Source organism: Chinchilla lanigera, unplaced genomic scaffold, assembly GCF_000276665.1.
Source record: "Chinchilla lanigera isolate Chin_1 unplaced genomic scaffold, ChiLan1.0 scaffold00035, whole genome shotgun sequence".
In the NCBI taxonomy this organism is placed as follows: domain Eukaryota; kingdom Metazoa; phylum Chordata; class Mammalia; order Rodentia; family Chinchillidae; genus Chinchilla; species Chinchilla lanigera.
This window is the reverse complement of record NW_004955436.1, coordinates 18,050,214-18,069,581: the sequence shown is the minus strand read 5'-3', so window position 1 is coordinate 18,069,581 and position 19,368 is coordinate 18,050,214. Positions and strand designations below refer to the sequence as shown.

The following is a 19,368-nucleotide window of genomic DNA, read 5'->3' as shown; positions in this document are numbered from 1 at the left end:
TTGTTTCTTAATTCTGTTATATTTTTCAACTCTGTCTCACGGCTGCATTCTGTAATTTCCTGAGGCCTATTTTCACATCCATAGATCCTATTGCTTAACTCATTTATTGAGTTTCTGCTTTTATTTTTTATTTCAGAGTGTTCCATTTTTGTTTTCAAATTGACCTAGCCATTTCTGGCAGTTTCTTGTTACTCCTGATATTTTTTTAAACACTTAATTTCTTTGAACATTTTGAATGTTTTTATTTGTACTATTTGCTCTCTGATCTTTGTAGCTGCTATAACTGTGGATCAACAGCAGTGAAGGTAATTTCTTTCCTTACAGGTTGTACACAGGGCATACTAAACCAGCTCTTTTCAAACGCGTTTCCAAAGTGCACTTTGAGTTCTAAAGAAATAAGTTTCTCATAACAACTTCTGTGTTTTCCTTCTAAAATTGTTCTTCCTGCCAAAGGTCCTATTGTCAAGGTAGCAAAGTAATGCACCTCTTGTCCTACATACTTCCTCTTCACGGTTGTCCTGCTTTAACAACAAAAAAAAAGGCATTTTCACGTTTTTGTATATTTGTTTTCATTTTTGGTTTTTGAGACAATCTCCTTGTGGTCTAGGCTGGCCTCAAACTCACTGTCAAGCCCAGGCTGGCCTTGAATTCAGATCATCGTGCCTCATTCTTCTACAGTGCTAAGATTACAGGCATGACCCAGCATATTTTTCGAGTATTTTTATGGTATATTGGCCTGAAGGAAAAGGTGGAAAATCCCCCAGGTGTCCAGAAAAATAACTCAGTTCAAATTTTTGATGTGAGTGAAGCCTCCATTAATTAAGATACTAGTTAGAATTTTCTGTCTTTACCTGTCTTATGTGGGAGAAAATCAACGAGACCAAATACTATGTTTTTCTTTTAAAATACTTAGCATGGCAGGTTCCAAAAGAGTTCTGGTTTGGGGAAAGAGGGTGACTATTGTATAAAGGTGATACAGGGAATCACCTGGAATTTGTCTCTTTGGAAACAGTTGATCAAAAATGGATCTCAGGAGAGAAAGGATCTCATTTTGGCTTTGCTTAAAGGGGCAAGGAGGAATAGTTTGAGGCTAGTGTTATGTGCAAGAGTGTGTGGAGAGGGATTAGCTATGGGGATAAGGACATGAATGGGGCATAATAGAAAATCTCTCTTTCCGCATCTACATTTAGACATATGTCTGGTAAAGGTAATGCTTCAGGATAAAACTACCCTGTGTTGTAGTGTTCTAAATTCCCACAGTGATAAAAATTTATTAGATGGCCTTATTATTGGTACTAGTAAAGAATATTGTTGCTGAGTTGAGAGCAAAACAAAAAAGAGCCAAAGAGAAGCACTTATGGCAGAAGTTCCTTGTTTTACCCGAACAACAAGCTCCTCTAAGCCTCTGTGGCTTATTTCTATTTCAGGATTAGAATTTTGAAATGAATGTTGACATTCCAGTAGTCACACTTTCCTGAAAAAGAGGCTTGTCACTAACAACTGGCTTTGCCATTTCTCTAGCCTGGCAGCTGAAACTAATTGAACTATATCTTTTTTTTGGTTTTTGTTTGTTTTGTTTCAGAAATACATTTAAAACAGGTGAAGGATAAAAGCTTTTAACCTTTTTTTAAATGGCAAAGGCATCTTGAAATTAACAGTACTTTCTTTTTCCCAGTTGTTATAGTGTCCTTTGATAAACAAGAGGCTCTGACTGAAAGAAAATGATGAACTTTTATGGTATTTTTTTTATATGTCACATACATTGAGAAAATGAGTAACTAGAATGAATCCGTTTCTAGTTTTTAATTTTGAAGCAAAACTAATTGTCTGCCAAGGTATTATGAAAATGTTACTTGCTGATAGGCAATTAAATGGTTATTTTAGCATAAAACCCAGAAGAAATTTAAAGAATGTACTGACTTTTTTTTCCTCTTCCTGTACCAGGAATTGAACTCACAACCTTGTGCTTGCCAGGCAGGCGCTGTACCACTGAGATAAATCGCCAGCCCCAAGAATGTACTGATTTTGCTGTAACGACAACTTCTAGTCTTATCACTTCTTCGTGTAAATTAAGTTTCTCCTATTCATAAAAAGAAATGAAAGTAGGGGAGCCAGGGATATAGCTCAGTGGCATAAGCGCCTGCCTGGCAAGCCCAAGGTCCTGAGATCAGTTCCTGGTACCAAAAAAAAAAAAAAAAAAAAGAAGTAGGACTAGAATCCTGATACTCTGCCCTTGCTCATTATGACAACAAGTCATATTAATTCATAGATGTTTTAATTTAATTTCTTATAAGGTTCATTTCCAATACATTTTATAATGTTTATTAAAGTACACATATGTGTTTTGATCAGTTTTATATTTTCTGTAATTTCTACGACTTAATTCTAGAGGTCTAAATAACAGTAGTTTATTTCACAGAAATTTTGTAAAAGTTTGAATTTAAATTTTTATGTTTTATATTGAAAAGCATTCTGACAGGGTAATAAAATAAGGAATAGAGCATAAAAATGCATTCCTATATGATGAAATTCTATAGACTAGGTAAATGGAAATATGAATCAAAAGAAAAAGGAACAGTGTAAACTTTGACTTTTAAAAAAGAGCTTTTTGTAAAGATTATTAATAGTTATGTATCAAGAGAGTAAGTTGTTCAGTTGCTGTGGTATTTAACTTTGAATGATACAAGTTTTACATATCAGTCACTTTTTTGTGTATGTTTAAACTTCCTGATGAAAAGGTTTATATCTTAACTTAAAAATGTCTGAAGTGTACATTCCTTAGAGCAAATACGAATTTTCTAAATTCATAGAACAGGGAAGAATTTTTTTAAAAAAACATAATCTTGCTAAACTATTTACTGATCATAAAAGCACCATATTCTCTTTTACTTCTGGGGTTTTATATATGCCTTTCCCTGTGTGGAAGTTTCAATTCTGACTTCCTCTTAATTTGACTAACTTACTGTTAATAATTCAGTACAAATTTTACTTCTTGCTGGTTGACACAGAAATTATTCTAGTGAGCTCCTCACCTTAACCACATTGCATTATAAGCATCTTTTTAGCATTTTAATCTCCTTAATTCTCTCTGGGGACAGTGTTGCTATCTTCTCTTTCATCACCTGCCACATAACTTGGATTCATAAATATTTAATGTATACATCCTCTCTAGCTGCTATTAATATTCCACTAGTATGTAAACTCTGAAAGCAAGAACTATGTCTGTACTGCTAATCATTGACTTTGTAACTCCTAGTACAGTTTAAGACATAATGAAAATCTTAATTTTTTTGTTAATTGGATAAATTAAGTAATAATTCATTAGTTTTTAGCATGCTCTCACTAGTTAGTAAGAAGATATAATGGAATGAATCCTAATACTATGTATTTTATATTTTTTAAGTTGAATATCTTTCATCCAAAACCTGAAATACTCTGAAATCCAAAACTTTTTTGAGTGCTGACCTGACACCATGAGATAATATTCTATACTGTGAAATACTATTTTATGCACAAAACTTAAAAATATTGTATACAGCTGGAAATGGAGCTCCGTGGTAGAGTACTTGCCTAGTCTCTACAACGCTCTGGGCTTGATTCACAGCAACACATGCACGCACACATGTGCGCGCGCGCACGCGCACACACACACTTAAAAGAGATTGTATAAAATTAACTTTGGGCTGTAGATGTAAAGTGTGGTAGAGTGTGTACGAAACATAAATAAATTTTGTGTTTAGATTTGAGTTTTGGTCAAATTTTCACTGTTTTTATACAAATGAAATAATTTAAGAGATTCCCAAATGAAAAATGCAAATGAAGGAGACTCTTCCAGTTATTAACACGGTATCTCTTAACTCCATATCTCTTTTTTCTTTAAAAAAAAAAAAACAGAAAATATTTCAGTCCCTACTGACAGCAGACACTGTATGATAAATATTTTGACATTGCCTGGTTTGGTACTGTAGATAAAGCTACATCCCAAATGATCATTTCTTTTTTTTAAAGTTTGCTGTAACTATAGGTATAAAGCTTTAAGTTTATTTTTGCAAAGTTTCCTCTAGGGGGTGACATTGTAAAATTAATAGATTTCCAGTGAAAGCATATAAATGTTCTTGATAGATTTCATTTCTCATATGATCATAGGAAAATTAAATACTTATTCAGGAGGTTGAAAATCCATATGGTTATATCAGTTCACAGATGTTATAAGACATATAAGCAAAAAAATTCACTTAGTTTCAAAACTAAGCAATATTGGATTTCTTATGTTAATACGTGGTAAGCCACATGGATATTAGCCTTCATAATCAGTTACCTGTTACTTTTTGTTATTAATCACGCAGAAATTCAGCTTTTAATTCAGTCAGATAAGCTTGACTAAGGCAATAAGGAGAAGCAGATCTTCTTTGCTGGTTTCAGAATTTGAATGTTAAATTGAAGACTGTAGTCTTACTAAATACTTATCATTGTTTTATTGTAGGCTAACTCAGGATATTTAACCTTAGCAATGACAGGCTAATAAAGAGAGAAGGTTGGCCTACTGACTTATCTGTTAGCATTCCATTCATCTTTTATTTTTGCAAAAATGGATTTTATTTTGTAAAAATAGTCTTTTTAATACCTTCTTTGTACATAATGTATATCATTTCATTTTATAGTTCTTTAGGAAAATCTAAACATGAAGGGTTTAGATGGTTGGAGTCAGATAACAGATCTTTAGCTGTCATTTCTTTCTTTGTCACCTACACAAATTTAGTATCTTTGATAAGGTTTGTTTTTATAGTAGGTATATTTGATTGTTCAAAGTGAAAGCCTGTATACTTTTTGAAAACACAGAATTGTACATAACAAGTTTTAGTAACTGTGGTTACTGAGTTCCTGTTTTTAACTTCATTATTGGACTGTTATATTTACTTTTTCCCCCTGTGGCTTATCAGTGCTTTTTTGTTTCAGTTTGTTGAGTGTTTTTGTTTTTTAACTTTAGTTTATTATTGTTTCATGTTAGAAACACAATTGGCATCTTGTAGGGACAATTATTTGTTGTTGAACTACACAGTTCATTTCAGAATCTCATTGTTATAAATGGTAATTGACCCCCCCCACACACACACTCCATTAACAAGTACAAAATTAAAAAGTAAACAGTAAGCCTCCATACTTTCCTGTCTCCCTCAAGAGGCAATACTGTTTTTCACACCCTTGAAATCCGTGCTCATTATGGAAAGTTTGGAGTGTATAGGAACGAATAAAGGAAGGAGTCATACAATGTCCCATTTAAATCATCACTGTTAACATTTTGCCTCATTTCTGTTCAATTTTCTTGGTGGGCATCATTTTCTTGAAGTAACTACAATTATACACATTCATATTTACTATTGTTCTATAACTTCAGTGCCTCCTGGTCTTTTTGGGCCTCAGTTTTTGTGAAAGAAAAAAAAAACAAATGATTGAGTCAGTAAGAGTCTTACTAGACTAATATTTTCTTAGACTGGGTTGATCACAGATTAATTCAACGGCTATCATATGACAAAAATGATTACTGGACTTTTTGATGTGGTAGTCCCACCTATGTAAAATATGCAGTTACATACAAATTTTAGATTATATGTGAAGAGAGATGTCTTGAGGGGTGCAAGGTACAATGACTGAGCCAGCCTGTACTTAAATCAAATCCAAGCCTACCACCTATTGGATGCATGACCTTGATCATATATACACTTTGCAAGTTTTAGTTTATTAGCACATTCAGAATAATAGTTAAGATTAGCTTCATAATTTTGGTGAATTAGTTTTTCTGCTTTAAACAATTAGATCAGTGCGTGAGCAATGATAATTACTTAATGTTAGTTATTATTGTTAGTTATTCTAGTTCAGTGGATAGTGAAAACAGTAATTGTTGGGTCTGGTATTTTTATCTAGTGTGACAGCTTCAGCCTTTTAAATAGAATATATAAACCATTTATGATTAATGTAATTATGTGTTTGAGGTTAAATCTTTCTTTTGGTTTTCTATGTTACCTTTTTGCTCGTTTCCTTTTTTCTTCCTTTTTGATAATTGGAGTATTTTTTCTTTAAGGTTCCATGATTCCTTCACTGTGGTGTGGGCTTATTAGACATTTCTCTTTATTTTTTTAGTGGTCATTGTAAAGCTTAAAATAATTTCTCACAGTCTACTGTCATAGCATCTAATATTTTTTTAACAATCCTTTTTCTTCCTATTTTACTTAGGGTAGTTTCTGTTAATGGTGTCTCAGAGTTCACTAATCATTTCTGTTTTGGTGTCTGTACTTAATCATACCCAGGAATTTTTGTTTCATATACTGTTTTTTATCTCTAGAAGTTCCATTTGATTTCCTTCGTTTATGTTCTACATCTTTTTATTCACAGTTTTCTTTAAGCACATTTTCAAAATAGCTTACTAGTATTTGGATGTTATCTACTATTTCCTTTATTTCATCGGCTTGAACTGTTAGTTTATATTTCTTATTGCTACAGGTTACATTTTTCTCTTGGTATCTTTAGCAATTTTGGATTGGATGTAAGACATTGTGCTCTTTAAATTTCAGAATATCTAAAGTTTAAGGTCATATTTGAAGAGATTTGACTTGGCAAACACTTCAAAAAAGATTAGTTGAAGTTCATTTGGGCCCTTTTTTGCCTCGTCTTGTTTCTGGCTTTAGGGGTGGCTCCACTGAACACCCCTAGGTAGACATCCAGAACTTTCCACTCTAATTGGGACTTGAATGTATTCCACCCTTGAGTGTGTGCAGTGAGAAGCGTTCCACTCATAGTTGCAGTTCGTTCTTCATCTGGCCTTATGGACTCTTCCCATACACATGTACTGTACATGCATAGTACTTAGCTAAACCTCAAGGTTACCCCTTTACAAGGTACTGAATTTTCTTCCATCTTCAGATCTCTGCCCTTCAACTTGTAAATTCCTGTATCCCTCAAAGCACATCTTTTCTGAACTAAATAGATGACTATCTTCTGCTTGGAACTCCCCTCCTTGCATCAGTGTTTGGAGTGTACCTCCAAGTAGAATGTTGGGCTTGTCATTGTTACGTTATTTGTTTATTTTCTCCAGCTATCATTTTCTGTTGTCTGAAACCTTGTTTAATGTATTTTGTGCAGTTCTTTAGCTATATCTAGTGCTGTGGTTAAGTCTGGGTATTTCATGATGGCTAGAAGTAGAATCCATGGTCTCACTTTAATAATCAAATTGTCAGTGTCAGCACAATGCTAATCTCCATGTTCCGAGTGAATAAGTAATAATAATAAAAAAAAAAAAAAAACAAATAAACAAACCCAGAGAGTGTCACCTCATATGTTGATTTAGTAGAAAGTCGGGAATAGCTAACTTTTTCTTAAAATTGTGTTATTATAACATGGGCTCCAAAAATATTTATTTAATGAAGAAATAAAGAAAATACCATTTAATAGACATTCATTCATGCTTCCTTCCTCTTTGTGTTTTTGTTTGTTTGGTCACACTGGTGTAAAAGTTGGTGGTATGTTTCTTTTTTACTTTGGAAGGTAACAGAATGTACCTGCTGAAAATATTACAATTTTTGATTCAGATGTCCCTTTACAAAGGATGCTAAATGTATAGCAAGTATTTGCAATATACTTAGAATAGAGAAATACATTCAGTTCTATTTTTTTGGAATGAAATTATTCCCTTTTATGTTTTGTTTTCGTTTGATTTTTTGAAACAGGGTTTCAACCATGTCGTTCAGGCAGTCCTATAATTCACTGTGTATTCCATGCTGTCCTTGAACTTGAGGCAGTCCTCTTGCCTCACCTCCCTAATGCAGCGGTTATAAATATGCGCCACTATGCCAGGCTGAAATTTGCTTTAAAATCAAGATATAGCAACCTTTTGAGAGCCACATTTAATCTAATAAAGCACCATTCTTTACAGTTGCTTTAATAGCCCTTTTAGTATATGCTTTTATCCTGTTTTATATTTCTCATGGTTATGCAAGATACATTATGTTAATGTGCAGACTATGAAACTTCGAATTACACATACCTTCAGGATTAGTACATGTTTGTCTCCTAAATGCTTCACATTAAATTAAAGTCAGGTTGGAAAGTATTTAATCCTTTTGCAAACATGTCTTATTAGTCATCTTCAAATAATATTTATTCATAAAAATAAACACATTTCCGTGATGAAATAAATCAGCTATATTTTCTTATAGACAGTTTTAGCTGCACATTTATTTATCTGCTTTCCTAGGTATTTTCCATGTTAGACATTAATTTTTCATCATATTTCTCTTGCTACAATGAATTGCTTGTCTTGTACAGAGTTCTGTATGAAAGTATTCTTTTTTCATCCTTATGGCAAAAATATTTTAGTGTACTTACTAATTTTTATAAGTAAATTTAAGGACTTTTCATTTTTACTAATACTAGAGAATGTATCTCTTGAAATGTTATCTGTATTTAACTATTGTAAACTATATAACGTATTTTAAAATGTAAAAGCCAAACTAATTTCTGTTCTAAATCTTTTCAATTCTGAAAGGTTCTAGTTTTTCAATTAAGAATGTTACTATATAATAATGTCTTTATAATTACAAAAGCTAGATACACATGTGAAACAGGAAAAAAAATATGTATAGACCAATGCCATAAACTATATTATTATGCTATATTCCAAGTATTATTAAGCTCATTTCTGAAGGACAAGAATTGAGTGATAATGATTATCGTAGGAACAGTTTGACCTTTGCTTCAAAGGAGAGATGCACACACATATTTTCTCTTTTTATTGTAAATAGTAGCAGTTGAAGTAACAAATTAGAAACAGAACTTTTGCAATGAAATAAATTGCTTTCTTATGGTGGCAAAAGCATGTAGAGTTAGTTTTCTGTGTGTTCACTTAATCCTGAGATGTTTTAAAGCCAAATAAATCTATGAATCAGCCTCATTTCTTCACTGCCTGGGCTGTTTGTTACCTATGCAGGGTGACATTTCTCTCCACAGTTGATCTGCCAAATAGTGACCCTAAGTATGCTCCATGGATGCTGGGCATCACGTAAGTACAGTGTTCATTATTATGATAAGAAAATATGAAGAAAGACCTAGAGAAATAAAATTGTCAGTACTACCCTAACTCATTTGTCATGTTACCATATTGGCCATTGTACGTACAGATAGTGAATAATTAATGTGTATTAAATTTTGTGTGAACATAATTTGTTTTAAAGAGATTGAAGTATGTTTAAAATAATCATTTGGAATGTTGGAAAGGCAAGTACTAAGCTTATTTGAGGTTGAAAATTATGCTATTTACAGTGATACTAATCTGCCAGCAATCTCAGCAAGTTAGATGCAGGGATAGATGAAAAGAATAGTTGGATTTATATGTATGTTTTTGCCAGAGATTGTAATAAAACCATTTAGAGTTGGAAGGAGATAGGACAGTAACATTGTTGGAAAATGCACAGTAACATTGTTGGAAAAACTGGTTGCAAAGAGAAGTAAAAGAAGACTGTGATTAAGAAGTTTAAAAAGCCAGTGAACTGGCAACTTGTAGTAATGTTCATTGTTAAATATTGGAAGAAAGAGCAGTTTCAGACAGTGGGTACCTGATACACTTATTTTGGTTGTACAACAGTTTGAGGATGGTGGTTTAATTATGGATGACCTGCGTGTGAAGGAGAATACATAGAATGATTGGCTTCAGTAACAGAAACATGTTGCTATATTTACGTTCAAGTTAGATTTGCTTGCTTATTGCAGGAAATCTGAATAGTAAATATGAGCAAGATAAGAAATTTCCCCTTTGTTTATAAGTCTCTTAATTGGCCAGACTGAGTGCCACTGTGCCATCTCCATGGTGTTCCTAGAGACCAAAGCTCCTTCTGGTTTCACAGCTAGCAGCCAGCCCGGGTGCTCTTTCCAGGGTTGTGTGTAGTCCAAGGTGAATACTAGAGCTGAGATATCTGGTCCTTTTTGATTAAGACGGAGAAAGAGAACAGACCAGAGGAGATAGCACAGAGTATGGTGACCATGAAACAGTAGTTCTTAGGGGACTTGGGTAGACGGGATGAAGATGTCAAGAGGAGACCTGGACTAGAGTAGAGCAAGAAAGTATAGTTAGTTAAGAGGCTTGGGAGTGCAAGAGACAGTGATCCTCATCCTTTTTTATCACATCTATGTGAGTTTAAAAACATTGAACACAAATCTCTGTATATTAGTATGATATTTATTGTACACTATGTGTCAGTATGCCATGTTATGAGACATAAAAATAGAAGGTTTAAAAGAAGATAAAAATACCAATAGAAATGTTAATATTTTCTTTCCATACCCAGCCAGTTGTTTTGCAGGTTCCTGGGATTATATAGGGCTCAAAGACCTCAGCTTCAGTATAGCTGAGGACGGTGATTCTCTTAGGGGAAATAAGAGCAACCTGGCGTAGAACGTGGCATAGTACTGCGCCACCCTCTCTAGAAGTTCACCCTCTTCAAAATAAGGAGGACACTCAATGTCCTTAGGGAAATTTTGGCAATGCACATAAATTAACTTTGGAGAAAGTGTCTTATTATTTATAGATAACATCATGTGACAAGATGACATTTGATTCAAGATCTCAGCCACAAAATATAAAAAGTGAAAATATATTCAAGAAAGAACCACAAATTATTAGGGCATTGACTATTGATTTTGGAACAGATGCTGTTATCTTGGGACAGAGGTACAGTTTAGAGTTAAATATGAAAAATAAAACAATTGGAAACCAGAAAAATTATATAACTGAATGTTAAGATTCTGGAGTTTTTTTTTTAAAAAAAAAAACAAAACTAAGCTTAGATTTGATGGAGGGAAAAGTCATGAGTAATTTTGCAAATGTGAATATATTAAGCCTCTGTATTCTGAAACAGTACTCAAAAATGAAAAGAGTGGGCATAGTAATTGTAGTCAGTATATTTATTATCTCAAGAATGTGATGTGCTTTAAAAAACAGAAATGTAGTACAAACCCTGGAAGAACCAATGAGGACAATACACAGGAAGTGGCCAAGGAGTTGTCAATTTTAAGTTAAAAAAAAAAAAAATTGCTGAATTGCTAAAACTGGCACAAATCTTGGATAACTAAAAGAGATACAAGTGGTTTAAAAAAGAGGTCTGCAGCTATATTTTGATGAGGGCCAGAGCTGTTAATTAGAATGGGAAATGGAGTGAGAACCTAGACAGAGAACCTCACTGAAGGATATGTCTGGTTAAGTAAAGAGAAGAGGACCAAAGGGAAGGGAAAGGGGAGGAAAGGGGAGGAAAGGGGAGGGAAGGGAAGGGAAGGGAAGGGAAGGGAAGGGGGAAGGGGAAAGAGAAAGGGAAGGGAAAGGGGAGGAAAGGGGAGGAAAGGGAAGGAAAGGGAAGGAAAAGGGAAGGAAAGGGAAAGGGAAGGGAAAGGGAAGGAAAGGGAAAGGAAAAGGAAAGGAAAGGAAAAGGAAGGAAAAGGAAAAGGAAAGGAAGGGAAGAAAGGAAAGGAAAAGGAAAGGAAGGGAAGAAAGGAAAGGAAAAGGAAAAGGAAAAGGAAAGGAAAGGAAAGGAAAGGAAAGGAAAGGAAAGGAAAGGAAAGGAAAGGAAAGGAAAAGGAGATTTAGTCACATCTGTAAGCAAAGCAGTACATATTTAAACTGAGGTACTGAGTTTTCGTTGCTGTTGGCTTTGTTTTGTTTTGTTTGTTTCTCAAAATACTGTTTGTCAAAATGAGGTCCATTGCATAAGTGGTGCTTTTACACCATGTGGGAGTGAAAATCCGTATGACACTTTTGAAACTCTTGTTCCTCTCTTAAATACCTAGATGGATCAAATCCTTAAATTTGATATGAGGAAATAAATACATTAATAAACTTTCAAGCTTTGTAACCTATAGAGCACTAAAAGCTTAATCCTTAAAATTATTTCAGAAAAAAATCACTGAAATTAAAAACACAAGCAGATTTAATAAGTAGGTAACTAAATACCTTTTTTTTTTTTTTTTTTTTTTTGTCTTTTTGAGTCAAGGTTTCACTATGTCATTCAGGTTGGCCTTGAACTCACTGTGTAGCCCAGGCTGGTCTCAAACCCATAGCCATTCTCCTGCCTTAGCCTCCTCAGTGCGGTGATTACAGGCATGCGCCACCACACCCAACCTACTACATACATTTTTAAAGAGGATTTTGTCAGGTAGACATAACTGCGTTGGAAATTCTAAGAGAACTAACATATTCTAAGCCCCGTTTAACAGTTCTAGTACATAAAATGGTAGGGTGGACCATTGGGTACCATTGTCTCATGGAAACATAATATATGATAATGAATGATAAAAGTGACATTTAAATCAATGGAGGAGAATGAGCTATTCTTTCATTCATGCATTTATCTATTCAGAAAATGTTTATTGAGGGCCAAGCATTAGTCTAGATGCCAAGAGAATATCAGCAAACTAAATAATTAGAATCCCCACTGTCACGGAGTTTAAATTCAATTTAGGGTAGAAACCAAGCAGAAGTAAACAGAAGATGGTTGGGGCTGGGGATTTAGCTCAGCGGCAAAAGCGCCTGCCTGGCAAGCGCAAGGTCGTGAGTTCGGTTCCCGGTACCGGAGAAAAACCAAAACAAAACAAAAAAAAAAAACAGAAGATGGTTGCATAGTTTTAAAAGAAAAGTGGGACAGTGGGGATAGTTTCACAAGAGTCTCCGTGGAGGGTTGTAGCTCTACTTAATAAAGAATTGCTTCAACCCTGTTTGTTAAACAAAGACCAATTTGGCTAAATATTTTTTATATAGCCACTCCTGATTCACAAAAAAATGTAGAGCTATCGAATAAATATCTAAGACCTTTTTAATAGTCAATGGAATATTATTTTGAATCCTCAGATTGACAAGAATTTGTGTTGAATAATACCAATTTTTTGTGAACTTAAAGAAGATCAATGCTTAAATATATTATAGATATAACTGCATATTGGTGCTATTTTTGAAGGGTATCTAGAAGTGACTCTCAGAATGAAAAAGACATACCACACCAAGCCCAGGTATCTAGCCCAGGGAACTCGCGTGTGTGAGCAGGAAAGTAAGGTAGGGCAGTACCATCTGTAACTATAAAAAACAGCATTTGTAAAAGTGAAAATCTGAGGACTATCTAGATGTGTTGTAGTTAAAATGATTTGGTTCTGGAAATGGTAGTGCTAATACCGATTCCCAAGACATATTGCTGAATTTATGCAAGTAGTGAATTACAGGCTTACCTATACACTATAACAATAGTTATCACCGAAACTGTTCTTGGATCTTATCACTAAGAAAGCTGTTAGCTTTAGTCTTATCTCTAATGTTCATGTTAAATTTTTTTGAGAGGTTTATTTATTCAGAGAGATAGTACACGTAAAAATGACTAAAACTCCCTATGAGCCCCAGTTCAAGTCTCCTTTCTCACTATTCCATGCGTGGTATGTGAATATCTTGACTTGCCAATTAAATTGTAGCTCCTTTTGACAGTGAAGGATCTATCTAGTCTTCTTTTTTTCAATATGTTACAAGAGAAGATCTTGCTCAGTGAATTGTGTTATTATCATGAATCTCTTACATTATTTCTTACTCAGGTAATTTTTTGTTTTTTTATTTATAAATCCATAGGGAATCAAAATTTTATTTTAATCGTGCTTAAATTCTAAATTGCTTGTTAAGCACAACATACGTATTGTAAACATTCAGTCACTTGAAAAGAAGTTGTAAAATATGGTTGTTCATGTCAGCTTTTTTCTTTTCTTTGTAGGTCGGTTATATGCTATGCAAACTGGAATGAAGATTGATAGCAAAACTCCGGAATGTCGCAAATTTTTATCAAAGCTAATGGATCAATTAGAAGCTGTGAGTTAAAGATAACTTATTACCTCCTATTTTAAATGCCGTTTTATTTTGTGTATGTGGATATGTGTGTGTATTGTCATTTATTTGTTTCCCTTGATTGCACTTAGCAATGTCTTTATACTGCCTGAGGAAAAACCACATAGATCTTTTTAAAAGTTACACCACATTTCCAGGGCAGTTGTACCATAAATTAAAGTAGCTTCAAATATCTTCACATATCTTCTTCCACACCGCTGTGTAAAGCCTTTGGTTCATTCTTTCATAAGTGATGAATCTTTTCTCACCTTTCCTCATGCAATCTCCTGGGTGATTGATATGGGAGTTTTTAAGTAGCTCTTACCATATGAAATGGGTTATTTCTTTAGTGAAAGAGATGATGAAAGACATGGTATCAATTGCTTGTACTCTCTTCCTGTGTTAGTGCCAGGGCAGGATGCTTCTGTGGTCCAGCACCCTTTCCGTCCTCGGAGGAGTGTGATGGGTGACTTGTTACGAGTCACAGTCTTCAGCATGCTGTAACTTCACAGGTCACTGTGGAGGAAAAATTGAATGAGTTGGTGTGGGTATTAGTGCATAAAGAATGTGGTTCCAGCCATAGTCCTCACACTTAGTAATCAGGGCTCTATCCTGTTACTCTTAGGCCCATCTCTCACTGCTTTCTCTCTTAGTCCGCATTAGTGCATCTCCCTTCCCCAAGACTGTCAGCATTGATACTGTGGCCTACTTTCTATGTGCTTAACTACTCAGAATTAGAAACTGTTTGGGGTTGGTACTGAGGATAGCACTGAGCTACATCCCCAGTCCTTTTTATTTTAAGATAGGCTCTTCCTAAATCGCTAAGTTGTCCATGATGGACTGAATGTGCAGGTGTCTGATTTAGCCTCCCACACTGCCAGTATTATAGGCATTGCCCATCATGCCCTACTGAAACCTGTTTATTTGCTCAGGTACATTTTTTGTTTAGGAAAACACAATTTAGACACATAAAATAAAAACATATATACTAGTCAGTTCAGAACTCATTGTTTTCTTTTTTTTTTTTCTTTATTACTAGAAAGTTATTATTCAGATCAAGGCCTGCTGTAAGAGAGAACTTCCCGGGCAGGTTGTATTGAGAAGCCATAGGTAGTGGTGTCCTAACTTGGTGTCACTCTCTGGCCTCTGCACTCTGAACTCCTGTCATCTGCTAACCACCCATGGAGGACCTGGTGGCACCACCAGGGGAATTCAGCTGCCCTTCGAGCCTGTCTGGATTTTATCTCTAATGCTGCTTCTCTAGATCCAAGATAAACTTGAATACTCTTTGGAGGTGGTATTAGGACTGGAGGGAGAGTGTATTCACATATGGCAGTGTATTTCTAAAATTCCAACTCCCAAAGAGTTTTTTAGAGAATATATCTCTTTCTTAATTTCACAGTACTGTATAACTATATTAGCAAAAGCAATAGCTTTTGGAAAAGACAATTTAAACAGTTCTTTTATTATAATGAACAGAGATGAAAATCATATTTATGAGGGGACTAATCAGGAATTGAAATAATAAGTAGGGTAAGTATATTCCCAGTGAGAACTCATCTGTCATTGATGTGTTCGTTTTACAATTTAAAAACTGAAAATACATTACAGTTTTCTTGCCACATATTTTCTATTGAAGATGAAGTAGCATACGTCCAATGAAACTTTTCTAGAATTACATCTAAAATTTTATTTGTCTTCACAGATTAAATCTCTTGGAGACATTAAATGACTCTGTTTTAATTATGCAAATATTTACTTTGTTGGTTTTATGAAAACTCCTGAGGCTTTTTTTTTTTTTTTGAGACATTATTTTGCTGTTTAGTGCAGGCTGGTCTTCAACTCACTATGCAGTCCACGCTGACAGAGGCCATTTTTAAATTTAATTTTTCACTTTACAACATCTTTGAAAAAGCAGTATTTAAAAAATAATACAATGCTCAAATCTGAAATTCTAGGATATCGTTTTATTCCACTATGTTTTTAGAATACTTTATTATATGTATAGTAAAGGTTTATACTAACTGGCAATTTATGTCATTGTAAATTGAGTTAATTTGAGGCATTTAAATTTGAGAAGCTTTGATAATCTGATTCTGAGTTTGTCATCTTATATCTTACTTAGAGATAGTTCTCTTTTTAACACCGTGCTCTGAGAAATACTAGGGACGATAATGGTTCTTCTGGTTTTAGTTTTTTACATTTATAGAAGAAATTGAAATGAGAATATATTTTAAAATTATGTGTGCTTAGGTAAGAATTTTCTAATTCCCTTTTATAGTAACAGTATTTGGTATATTATTATTTAGAAATATTTGTCTTCACAGAGATACTTGGCTATATATTATCTTTTTATTCTTGTTTATTTTGATCTTTAGAGTTAAATTGTACTTTTAGGTTATCGTGAGTTTGTTTGTTCATAGTTGTATAAGAATTGGATTTCATTTTAAATACTTTGGGCTGAGAGAGAGCAACTTCATTTTGGGAAGATTTCAATGATATGTCTGATTGAAATAAATATAAAATAATTTACTTAAAATGATTACTAGAATTATTTGTGCTTAAGTAGACCATTGTGATGATACAAACTCATAGCTGTATATGTGATTTTATTTTAGCTTAAGAAACAGCTGGGTGATAATGAAGCTATTACACAAGAAATAGTTGGTTGTGCTCATTTGGAGAATTATGCTTTGAAAATGTTTTTGTATGCAGACAATGAAGATCGTGCTGGGCGATTTCACAAGTAAGTAAAGAGGAACATAAAAATTGTTTTATAAGATTGGTTACTAATTATCTAGGGCTTTGTTTTTTGGGTGTTTTTATTACTTTCTAAGATCCTCAGAATGAGTTTCGGTCACGAATGTGGGCCTTACTTTTTAAAGAAAATGACTGAAGAAAGAACTACCCAAGACAACTCAGTAAATTGTTCCCTCATTTTCTGTTATTTAACATGTAGTAAAATTTAAGAGTTGATTTTAGCCAAAGTCACAATCTGGCCCAATGATGTTGATTTTAAAAATAAGCAATTCAAATGGTTTTTCATTATTATAATAATATTTAAATACAAAGAAATAGATTATGGTTTGAAGTGGACTCAAATAATATTCTACATTTTCTAAAATCAAAACCATACAATAAAATCATAGTATATTTGCTTATAATGTGAATATTGTAGCTTTCTGCTATTGACAAAACAGTTCCATTGTATCCTCAAACTTTGATTTTATTAAAAGCATTAATTTCAGAGTACTTCTGTAAAAACTAGCATTTTCTATTGCATGACAGTACTTCTACATATTAATGTTTTTCATTTAAACTAGACCAGTTCTTTTTTCTCTTCCAGAAATATGATCAAGTCCTTCTATACTGCAAGCCTTTTAATAGATGTCATAACAGTATTTGGAGAACTCACAGATGAAGTAAGTATACATTTTTTATTGTTTTATTAGCTGAAGGTAAGTAATCAGTTTTCTTTATCAGCCTTCATACATTATTTAGTTAGATTAGCATGTCCCTCAGAAATGGTATAGAAACAGAAATGAAGTAACTAAAACTCTTTTACTACCCATTTTTAAAAACTAAAAAGAAACAGGTGAAATTATTTTTAACAATATATTTTTTTTTTTGTAGTAAGTTCTTCAGACTGTTTACTCAGAATTTTCTTTTGTAATTTCTCTGAAAAATTAGTAGGTCTCTTTTACTCACAGCATTTTTCTTTGTCCATTTCTGAATATTTTTTCCTTTCTAATTTCATGTTATTATTCATAGTTGTACAAAGCTGAATAAAGGTTACATTTTCTTAGTACTCAACGGGGGTTTTTGTTGTTTTTACTTTTTAAATTACATTCTATCTGCCACTATTAAGTTTTTTAACTCTCCTATTTGTGCTTTAGCTGTATGTATTCACCCTGTTATCTGTGGCTTATAAATTTCTGCTCAGTATTCTAATTAGTTTGTTGTTTTGTAAGCTTCTAATGTTCCTGTGACTCTCTTGGATTTTGTAAGTTTTTCAGATAGGCTCACCAGAATGTACTATTTTTAACTCTATGCTTTAAAGCAGGGGGTGTTCAAAATACAAATACTTTTAATCTCTTTGTAATACCTTATTGTATAATCTGTTGTGGTCAATGTTTTTATTAGTCTTCCTTTTACTGTGTTTTAGATTTATTCCAATGCTAGGCATTATCTCAGGAGTAAATAACATTTTACCTTCTTTCTGCCATAATCTTTGGTTAAAGCTAAAAATTGCTAACTCAGGAAGAATATGAAAATTGTTAGTAAAATGTAATACTGTTCTTATTTATTGTTTCCACTAATGTGGGTTGGTCAGATTTGTGCCTTCGTAGATGTTGTATTCTAATTTAGAGGCACAGAATAACTGTGATGATATATGATATATTATGAAGAAGTACAGGGAAAATACCCACTTGCAGCACCTGCCGTCTGCCTGGCACCATGCTTACACATACTAGATGTATTGTGCTTCACCTTGCATAATTCTGAATTATAATGTAAAAATTGAAGGTCATAAAAATATGAGTACAGTGTCCCAGGTTCTGCAGTCCAGTATAATGTTTTATCAAACTGTGATTAAGATTTACTCTTTAATAATTTTTTAGATTTCCAATCCTATGCAGATAAAACACTTTTATAAAATGTAAATTCAAGTAACAAATGGGTTACTAGAGAAATGAAATTTTAAAAGGATGTATAAAATGTAAGCCTGATTTGCTGTGAGTTTTCTAAATACTCTCAATTTCTGTACTACATGTTTAAATTTCCCTTATTCAAAGTGTGTGGGACCAGAAGTGTTTCTGAGGTTTTGGCTTTTGGAATATCTATATGAACTTTAACCTAGTCAGCATCTGTAACCCAAAAGTCCAAAATCTGAAACCCTTCAAAATCCAAAATGATTGCAGTCTATAACCTCAACCTGAAGCATGGCTTTATTATATAAAATGAATGGACCATGTTTTAGTAATATGTATTCTGGTGTTCTGTACATAGAAAGAATATTATCAATACATGAAATTTCAAAGGAAACTGTCCTGACCAATGTTATATGTTTACTTCATATTTAAATGAATTTATTCAGAAATACATAGGCATTTTGTATTATTGCTACTGTATTTGGAAATGTTACCTGCACATCTGGAGCCTGAAAAAGGCAATAGAAGAAAAGACATTTGAAGAAATACTGACCATAGATTTTTCAAATTGGTTACAAACAGTAGTAACCGACCTAAGAAGCTCAGCAAACCCCAAGTAAGGTAAATATAAAGAAGAGTAACTTTAGAACATCGTAGTGAAACCAGTGATGTCCAGTGGTAAAAGAGAAAATCCTGAAAATACAGTCTCAGGAAATAGTACATGGCCCACAGGGTAGCAGTGCTTTGAAAGATGCCTGATTTCTCATGTGAAAAAAGTAGAGACAGAGTGAAATATATATTTAATATATATTTAATAATTATTAA

At 33.5% G+C, this 19,368-nt stretch overlaps 1 protein-coding gene across 2 annotated transcripts in view; it reads left to right on the top strand.

The window, feature by feature from the left end:
• Positions 1 to 19,368, top strand: part of Vta1 (vesicle (multivesicular body) trafficking 1) — a 55,096-nt gene that overhangs the window by 2,704 nt on the left and 33,024 nt on the right. For both annotated transcript variants that reach the window (XM_005389255.2, XM_013516679.1), the window contains exons 2-4: positions 13,782 to 13,876; positions 16,510 to 16,637; positions 17,238 to 17,313. In XM_005389255.2, coding sequence (XP_005389312.1) covers positions 13,782 to 13,876; positions 16,510 to 16,637; positions 17,238 to 17,313 — 299 coding nt within the window. The remainder of the gene's footprint in view (positions 1 to 13,781; positions 13,877 to 16,509; positions 16,638 to 17,237; positions 17,314 to 19,368) is intronic.